Here is a 9,648-nt window from a genome sequence, read left to right as displayed (position 1 = left end):
GGTTTGGGTGTGGGAATGACCAAACCCTCACCCACGGGGCCCATTACCAACCCTATTCATAAGTTACTTAGGATAGCTTATGAAAAAGAGTTTATGGTTATATATAGCTTACAATCAAGTTCTTTTAATAATTTTTTAAAATAGCTTATGTCTAAAGCGCTTATGGTCGCTTATCACAATAAACGCTTAATTAAATTGTTTTTCCAAACAGAACTACAGTCTTAATTATCAAATCCAATGGACGATGGAGAACTAATTAAATCAAATTCCTCGAATATGCTAGCTAAGAATCCTATCATATGTGATTCTAACTATGCTTCTCACTTCTCATCACATCACAACATTATATATCATATCAATAATTTCTTTATATTCTATAATTCTTTCTCTCTCAGACATTTTGTTTGGTTGAGAGAGATAGACAAGAGAGAGAAGATGAGTAGAAAAAAATGTGGTAAAGAGAGTAAATTTCATAGGTCGTTCGATATAATCGAAATAGTAGAGAAAGAATGAGGTTACTAGATATCTAATATAATGGTTGCGCGCACAAGGAATCAAAAACCTTCTCGGTAAATGTATTTTAGTTGAATAGTAAGATCAGTAATTGTTATTTTACTCTTTTCACCTAAAACACTAAAATATATGAAACAAGGGGTAATATCTCTTTTCTTTTCATATCTCATCTTAGGCGTTAATATTATTTCGGTGCACACACCCAATATACAAAAGTTGTTTGAACTATCCCTTCAAAATGAGGGCAGCCCAGCTCTTCCCTCCTCTCCCATCATTCGCGGCCTATTCAATTCTCTAGATCCATGCCGTTTTGACCAAAAACGTGATCTTGTTAATTTGCCTCTTATATTTTCTTGACCAGTAGAAGCTCGTGCTATTGACGCCTAATTTTCTGCCGTTATTGATGGCAATACATGGGTGATTCTATAAAATTTTGCCCTAATTAATTTTTAGTTTTTTCTGCCTAATTAATTTTTAGTTAAATTTGAGGATATGACAAATTATGTATTGTTTTATAGAGAAGTCCCCAAGTATTAATTTAAATAGTAAAAGTGGAACTTAGAAAACATAAATTGGGGGAATGAATATTGAAAGGGTCAGAATTCAAGCCTAAAAATAAAGATTCAATTTCATTTTACTGGATCAGTAACTTTGTAACTACGCTAACAAATTTTTAGTCTAATTACAAATAACTTCCATAATGATAAGAAATCAAGTCCAAACTTCCAGAAATTATTTTATTCAAAGAGAAAAATGTAAAATAATTTTTTTTTTTACAAATGAGGGGCTAGCCCGGAAATAGAAAGAAAAAGCTAACTAGCAACATGCCCTACAGTAGGGGAAAGGGGATACAACAGGTCCCTCTACAATAACGAGTGACATTCACCAAAGAGTGACTCAAAGGAATGCATTCCAAACGGAAGAGCTAGGCCCACCTTAGCAAGGTAGTCCGCCAAAGAGTTCGCTTCCCTGGGAACATGTTGGATGACAATCGACCCATGAGATGATATCTTCTGAAGAATATCCCAAGCAATCTCACCATACTGGTGGGAGGAGGAAGCATGATACTTCTTCAATAGATCCACCACTTGGAGAGAGTCACTTTTAATAATAACTTGGGGAATCTCCCAGCTAATTATATAATCCACAGCAATTTGCACAGTCATTTAATAATTATTTCAAAATCTTAAGTTATTGCTTGTATTTAACTTTGAGTACCCTTTAACTTTTTATAAGAAGAATTTCTTTCAAAAAGAAAAACTTTTTATAAGGAGAATTCTTAAATTCTATATCACTTGATCATAAAGACTCTTACCATATTAAAATTTTTAAAGCTTAAACTTTTGGATAAGCGACACATGGATAATTTTATATTATTATTATGTCATGCATTTAATTTTCTTTTTTAACGAGAGTACATCTAAACTAAAGACAAAAAAGAATAGTTTTGCCAATTATGCCAAAAAAATAAATTGTATCGTATCTTATTGCCAATTTTCTATGTATCCATGAGTTGCTTTAATTACATTTACATTTTAGCTAAAAGCTTATAAGTTAGCATAAAGTTGAAGACAAAAATGTAAAAATTGAAAAACTAGCTGATTGACACTTTTTGGCAAAACTTTTTTTTTTTTGATGCTACAGAACAAAGAAACAAAACAAACAACACAACAGAAAGCGAAAACCCCTACGGCCTAATCACCACATGGCCCATGGCATCTAGCAGCAGCAGCTCATCCATCCCAGGGAGGGGGTCCTGGAGAATAGTGAGGTTTGAGTCCTGGCGCGCACCCGCTTTCGCTAAAAAAATCAGCACACGAATTGCCCTCTCGCAAAACATGCTCAACCCGCGAGACCCAATCACGCCTCAACAACTCAACAATGTTGCCAATCAGAACGGCAAAAACATGGTGATGAGAAGGAGGAGAACGCACCAAAGAAACAGCTAACAATGAGTCAGAAAAACACACGACTCGGCGATTCCCCAAGGACCAAGCAAGCGTGAGCCCATGAAACATGGCCAGTAACTCCATATGCAGGACTGAATCCTGACCTCGAAAACCCAGGAAGCCTAAGAGCCAAGTTCCACTAGGATCACGCAGGCAACCCCCAAAGCCAGAGCGCACCGGATCACCAAGGGAACTACCATTACAATTAATAGCAATCTCCGAAGGCCCCGGCGGTGTCCAAGACACCCATCTAGGATGGGAAACACGCGGCGTGGATGACCAAGCTTGCAGCATCAACGCTTTATGCTCAAGAATGGCACGCACAAGCTGAGCATCAGGAACAATAGACTGATCAAACAAAGCTTTATTCCTCGCTGTCCAGAGCGCCCAAATGGTAGCCATGGCCGTGATCGGCTCTTCACGGAGCACAAGCTTAAACCAATCCCAAGTCTCCACCACGCTGAAAGAAGCATGTCGAGGAGAGAGCCCAATCCTAAACCAGATTCTACGAGCAAACCAACAGTCCCGAAGGCAATGCAGCACCGTCTCCGGATACAGGTTACAGCGCGAACACACCGGCGAAACCGCCATTTGCCGATGGAAACGGAGGTGATTCACAGGCAACGCATTATGACAACCCAACCAGATAAGGAAGAGAATCTTAAAAGGCCCCTTAAGCCGCCAAATCCAACCCCAATCCGCCTTGGGAGGAAGGTGCAACGCGTCATGTCTCGCCTGGAGCAGCCAGTGGTAACCAGAAGTAGCAGAATAAATCCCAGACGAATCTGAGTTCCAAACCATACAGTCAGGCACCCGCTCATTAAGCAAACAATCACGCCCATGAATCAAACCCACAATATCTCCAGGAAGCCCGGTATACAACCTGGAAAAATTCCAAGTTCCCTCATGAACCACATCCCTCACAGTAAGCTGCAAGTCATGGATATCCACCACAGGGACCAGATCACAAAGTTTAAAATTTCCAAGCCACTCATCATACCACAAGGAAGAGCTGCCGCTGCCCAGCTTAATGGAAAAACCATCCATGAGCACGTCTCTAGCTTTCAATATAGCCTGCCAAACCGTGGAGCCAAGCTTCCCTGGGGTAGTGAGAAAGTTCCCTTGCACACCATACTTTTTTCTCACCAAAGACACCCACGGCTTCCCCTCACCATTAATAATTTGCCAAACATTTTTACCAAGAAGGGCAATGTTATGATCCCTCGCCTTACGTAAACCGAGCCCCCCTTCTTTCCTAGGCTACGCCATAGTGTTCCAATTAACCAAATGAATGCCATGGTTCCCTGTACCCTTCCAAACAAACCTTCTGATAGTCGCATCAATGTCATTGCAGACACCAGAAGGAATCCAAGCATGCTGCATACAGTAAGTGGAAATCGAAGATAACACAGACTGAGCAAGAGTAACTCTCCCTGCTCTATTGAGAAGATTGTGCTTCCAAGAAGCAACCCGAGAGCTAACTCTCTCCACCAAAAAATGAAAATCTCTGTTAGTGGCTCTTTTATTAAAAATAGGGAACCCCAAATATTTACCAATATTTGGCGAAAAATGAATCCCAGTGATGTCAAACAACCGGTTCTTCATTACTGGAGACAAATTCTTCTGACCCATGGCTTTAGACTTGGCCTCATTCACCCGAAGACCAGAAGCCTCACAGAAAGAAGCTAGAATATTCTTAGCCAAAGTGACTTGCTCCACATTAGCACGAGTAAACAAAAGGAGGTCATCCGCAAAGAGGAGGTGAGAGAGCTTTAGAGTCGAGCCTCGCACCGTGACGGGTTTCCACCTCCCATCTTGAACCGCCGAAGAGATAAGAGAACTCAATCTCTCCATACACAGCACAAAGAGATAAGGGGAGAGGGGGTCTCCCTGACGAAGCCCACGCTTGGGGTTAAAGCTAGGAAGCTTCTCGCCATTCCAAAGCACAGAAAGAGAAACCGATGTCATACAAAACAAGATGAGGCGAATGCACTTCTCCGGGAACCCAAACTCATGCAAAGTATTCTCCAAGAACCTCCAATCAAGCCTATCATAGGCCTTCTCAATGTCCAGCTTAAAAATGACATCCCCCTCCTTCCGAGTAGTCTTCATCATAGAGTGAACCACCTCTTGGAGAACAATGGCATTATCAGTGGTACTCCTGCCAGGGATAAAGCTGTTCACCATGATTTTAGAGATAAGCTTATGAAGGACATTGCATAGACTGATGGGATGCAACTCCTTAAAGGATTTGGGATTATCCACCTTTGGAATCAAGACGATAAGAGTCTCAGCAATACTAGGATCAAAATGGCCAAGCTCAAAAGCATCATGGATGAAGGAGAACACTGCGTCACCCACTATGTCCCAATATTTCTTATAAAAGCAAGCTTGAAAACCATCAGGACCCGGAGCTTTAAAAGAACCCATCTGCTGAATAGCCTCAAACACCTCCCCCCTCGAGACCGGCTGCACAAGATCACGAATACCACCCGAGGGGAAGGAGGGCAAAAGGGGGGTAGAGATGCATGAAGGATTAACCTGATCACACGTAGCAAAAAGGTTAGTATAAAAAGAAGAGGCCTCGGCCTTCAAACGCACCTCATCTGTACACCAACTGCCATCATCCAAGGTGAGCCCCTGAATATGATTACGCCGTCTCCGGATGATCGTCTGAGCATGGAAGAAGGCAGTGTTTCTATCCCCAAATTTGACCCATTTCTCCCGGGATTTTTGATACCACAACATTTCTTCCTGAGCCAAAATAGCTTCTTGCTCAGCTCTCAAATCACGGAGCTTTCGAAGAAGATAAGCGGAATCAACCTGCTCGAGCCTTGCCTGAACGTCCGCTATCTTGGCAGCAACCAGTCTCTTTCGCTTAAAAATGTTCCCAAAAACATCTCGGTTAAAGACTTTTGAATCATCCTGCACATGCTTCAAGGACGCAACCAGCCACGGGGTTCCTTTCTCCCACGCATCTTTCACCATTTGCTGATACTGAGGATGCTCCATCCAAGCCGCCTCAAAGCGAAACAGCTTGTTGATAGGGGCCTCCCTCCTAGGACAACAGCGAAGAAACAAAGGACTATGATCAGAATGATGAAGAGCTAACACCTCAACAGAACCATGAGGAAACCCAAGCCTCCAATCCAAATTAGCGAGAGCTCTATCAAGTCTACGCTGAATGGGTGGGCTACCTTGAGCATGACGGTACGAGGTGAAGGAGAGACCAAACGACCCAAGATCCAAAAGGCCACAGCTCTCGGGATTATCCACAAAGGTGCGAGCTCTTGCCGGTGAGAAGTTACGACCGCGGGCCTCCGTTGAGCTAGCTACATCATTAAAATCTCCAATCAAAGCCCAGGGACCTTGCGCGAGATCAGCCACTCCACGAAGATGTTCCCACAAGCCTTGACGAAGAGAAGGTATGGGGCCAGCATAAACTCCAGTGCCAACCCAAGAAGCTAAAGAAGAACTAAACCGGAGGCTAACCGCTTGGGGGTGAGAAGCAATAGTTGTGACCTTTACATGAAGCGAAGTGATGCCTAGAGCCCAAACACCAAAAGAATGCCCATGCGCCTCTTCAATGGCAAGCGGCTTATAGCCCAACCGGAGCCAAAACGTTGCCAAACGAGCAAACTGGACATGGGGTTCAAATATGAAGCAGATATCAGGCTTCAATCTACGCACAATCTCTTTCAAGTTCCTCTTGCAAGAGACATTAGCTGCCCCTCGAACATTCCAAGAAAGAATAGAAACATTCGTTGTGTCTAACATAAAAACAATACACAACATGGGGAAACTACTAATCATCAGAATGATTAGTTAGATATCAATTTCTGCCCGGAAGGCTCAAAAGGACCTTCTACATTTGAACCCAGCTTCTTGACTTGAGAGGCTCCTGCCATTGTTTTAACCAACATCATCTCTGGCTGCATGGAAGCTTGAACTGAACGAGCAGTGAAGACCCCTTCCACTAGGCCAGTATTCTTGTGCATGAAATTACTGGGGCCCTCCATAATTTCCAACTGAGGAATACCCACACCACGCGCAGGGGCAGGGCGCGTAGGCTCGTCCCCCTTCCTCATTTTCTTCCCACTTTGCGAATTAATTGACGCGGGACCCGCACTCAGGCCCCCCTCAGCGCCGTTATTCCCCTTCACAGAAAAAGAAGCATCAGTTCGCGCACTCCGAGGCATCCTGGGACCTTGGAGCTTTGATTTTGAATTGATATTGTCAACCCCATGGAATTTGGGAACATAATTACCTCTTGCCTTAATTGGCTGATTCTTCTTTTTTTGTTTCCTAGTAACTGTCATCCAGTCACCAGCCACCTCCAAGATAATGGGGTCCACCTCAATGATTGTGGGAACCGTTTTCTCCTTATTCTCCGCACTTGCATTAACCGCTTGCCCTGATTGCTCCTGGCTTCCCGCACCTGCCAAACCTGGAGAGGGAATATGCTCAACACCTAGGGTTTCTGGCGGCGGTACATTAGGGTCTGGTGGTGTCTCAACAACCACCAAAGTATCAGTTGGGGTTTTTCGGACTCAGACGCCGGCGGCTGCACTGACTCAGATGCTGGCGGCGACACTAGCTTAGGTGCTGGCGGCTGGACCGGCGGTTCCATTGGCTGGGTGCATTCTCTTCCCCGGTGGCCATAACAACCACATTTGGGGCAAATGATATGGAGCCCCTCATAGACAACCTTGTACCAGAATCCTTCAAACCAAAATTTCCCCACCACCGACTTAGTAAGGTCAAGCTCAACACATATCCTAGCGAACTTACCCCGCTCCGCCTTCAACGTGTTAATGTCCACTCGAACCGGAGTTCCCAGCTGCTTGGCCATCGACAGGAGGAAGCTTTCATCATAATAAGTAACATTCAACCCCGGAACACGAACCCAAGCCAACGTTATAGTAATCTTAGCAGAAGGGCTAATGAAATCCCTGCTCCAAGGAGCAACAGCCAAATAATGATCAAAGATCATCCATGGCCCCCCATCCATAACCTTCTTTCGGTCTTCCTCACGATCAAACTTAACCATGAAGAAGCCATTGTCAATATCCAGCAGATCGAATACCCCAGAGAGACTCCAGATGCTACTAAGTCTAGCTTTCATGGTACGAAAGCCTAGCTTCTTCCCCAACAAACCCACCACTAGAGCATTTTTCCATGGTGAGCACATATTTTCGATCACAGACTTGTCAACATGTAGTCTCGGAAGTTGCCTATTGTCATTGACGTAGGTTACTCTCATCTTTCCAGTCTCCCAAAGATCCTCCACTACTTTAGGTTGAGTTTTTTGACCCTCCCCCATGAGCGTATCACGAAAAGAGGGTTGTGCGCCCCCTCCGTCGCCATCAGGTGGCCGTCCCTAAGCGTTACCAGCCGCACTCGCAGAGGAAGAGACTTTCTCCGTGTCAACCTCCATAACCTTGTTATCTTTCCAAAAATATGATGTGATTGCATATAATTTTATTTTAATCAAATTAAGGACAAAGCGTGTTTTTTGCCTATGTGTCTCAAATTTTACAGAGCCATAAGTTCCACATGGCTTTTATATATCTAGTCATTTTTTAAAAAATTCAACATCATATTTTAACCTAAAATATAAAAACTAAAAAATTAGAATCCATAAATTAAAAAAATCCTCTTCCTCTTCCTTCCAGATTCAACCCTCTCCTCCTTCCTCTTTTCACCATCATCTTCCTACAATTCCTGCAAAACTCTAGTCGCCGACCTTCTTCTTCCTCTTCCCCCAACCAGCCGCCACCTCTTACCTCTTCTTCTTTCTCCTTTCACCTAAAACCCTAGTCGCACTTGCGAGAAAGAGAAATAGAAAGAGAAAGCGAGAGAGAGAGAAGCAGCGGAGAGCGAGATCGATGGAGCAAGGAAGAGCAGATCCAGATTCAGAACATGTCGTTTGTGGAAGGGGCACGATGAAGTGGTGTGAAGGTGATTTAATAAAAAAAAAGGCGGTTCTAGATCCATATCTGGTTGCTGTTGCAGTGGTCCTTCATTGAGGCGCACAACAGTGAGTCTACATCATGGCAGATTAATGGTGGCCGTGAAGGTATGAACAAGTGGTGACAGGGTTTGAGTTGATTTTCGCTTCTCCTTCATCTTCATTTTCTTTGTTTTGTTATGGTTTAGAAAGAGTTAGGGTTCTTGTACTGGTTTGGGGATGAAATGGCAGTGGTCCTGATGGATATTATGTCTATGATGGTTCTTGAGTTTTTTCTGGTGTAGAGCATGAAAGTTGTGTCTGGTGTTTGTGGCATGAATAATGAAACCATTGCCGGTTTTGAACAGTAGAAATCACCGCACACCCAAGATCGCCACAGTTCGATGATGGTTTCATTCTTCACAGGTTAAGGTGGGTTCCTTGGGATAAGACATAATAATAAATTAAAATAACTCACAAAAAAAAAAAACAAAAGCGGAGACGAAATAGAGAAAGAAATTAAGCTAAAGCGAAGACTAAACCAGTAAAATCATAACTAGAAAAAAGCCCAAGATGAATGACAAAAAATATGAACTTCAACAGATAAAAGATTCAAAGATGAAACTTAAAGGCTTAAACAACCTATCAATATATTAACCCAAAATCGTAATCGAAGAGGAAGGTTCTACATAAACAGCTTTAAATACAGAAAGTTCATCAATGGAAAAGATCTTCATCTCATTTTTTTCGCATGATTCACCAGTGTGACTGGGATCAAGCATTCACAGTGACAGTGAGAGAGATCCTCATGAAAGGAACATTCGTATGGAGGAAAGTGAGATCAATCATCCACAATGACTACGACCTCAGGGGAATAATGAATGTGGAGTATAAAGGGAAAAGACAAGAGAAGAAATGGCTGAGCCTTGGTGGGGGAAGATTTTTCATTTCTTCATCGAAAGGGAGAAGAAACGAGAAGGTGGTGGCTTTTGTTGCCTTGCTAGGAAGGGGAAATGAAGAGATTTGGGCTACTGTTGAGGGGAAGTGAGGAAGATAAGTGGCTAGGGTTTCCTTCACTGTGGAAAGAGGGGACGCTAAGGTTTCTTTGATGTCGTGAGTGGGGAGGAGAGGGAGGCGTACGTATTGTTTGAGACTAAAAGCGAAAATATTTCTCTTATACCCTTAGCCTTTAAGGGTTTCTCGCGTATGGTATGAAAGTGGGTTGGGCATTCCATT

At 43.2% G+C, this 9,648-nt stretch overlaps 1 protein-coding gene across 1 annotated transcript; it reads right to left on the bottom strand.

The window, feature by feature from the left end:
• Positions 1-2,246: 2,246 nt before the first annotated feature.
• LOC130712520 (uncharacterized) lies at positions 2,247-7,785 on the bottom strand. Its single transcript, XM_057562354.1, has 4 exons — positions 7,254-7,785; positions 6,325-6,900; positions 3,787-6,232; positions 2,247-3,717 (listed from the first exon to the last, which is right to left on the bottom strand). Exons 1-4 carry the CDS (start codon positions 7,783-7,785, stop codon positions 2,247-2,249), a joined length of 5,025 nt encoding a protein of 1,674 aa, XP_057418337.1.
• Positions 7,786-9,648: the final 1,863 nt, after the last annotated feature.

Source organism: Lotus japonicus, chromosome 4 (genome assembly GCF_012489685.1).
Source record: "Lotus japonicus ecotype B-129 chromosome 4, LjGifu_v1.2".
Taxonomy (NCBI): domain Eukaryota; kingdom Viridiplantae; phylum Streptophyta; class Magnoliopsida; order Fabales; family Fabaceae; genus Lotus; species Lotus japonicus.
The sequence above is the reverse complement of the archived record's forward strand: the minus strand, read 5'-3'. Positions and strand labels throughout refer to the sequence as shown.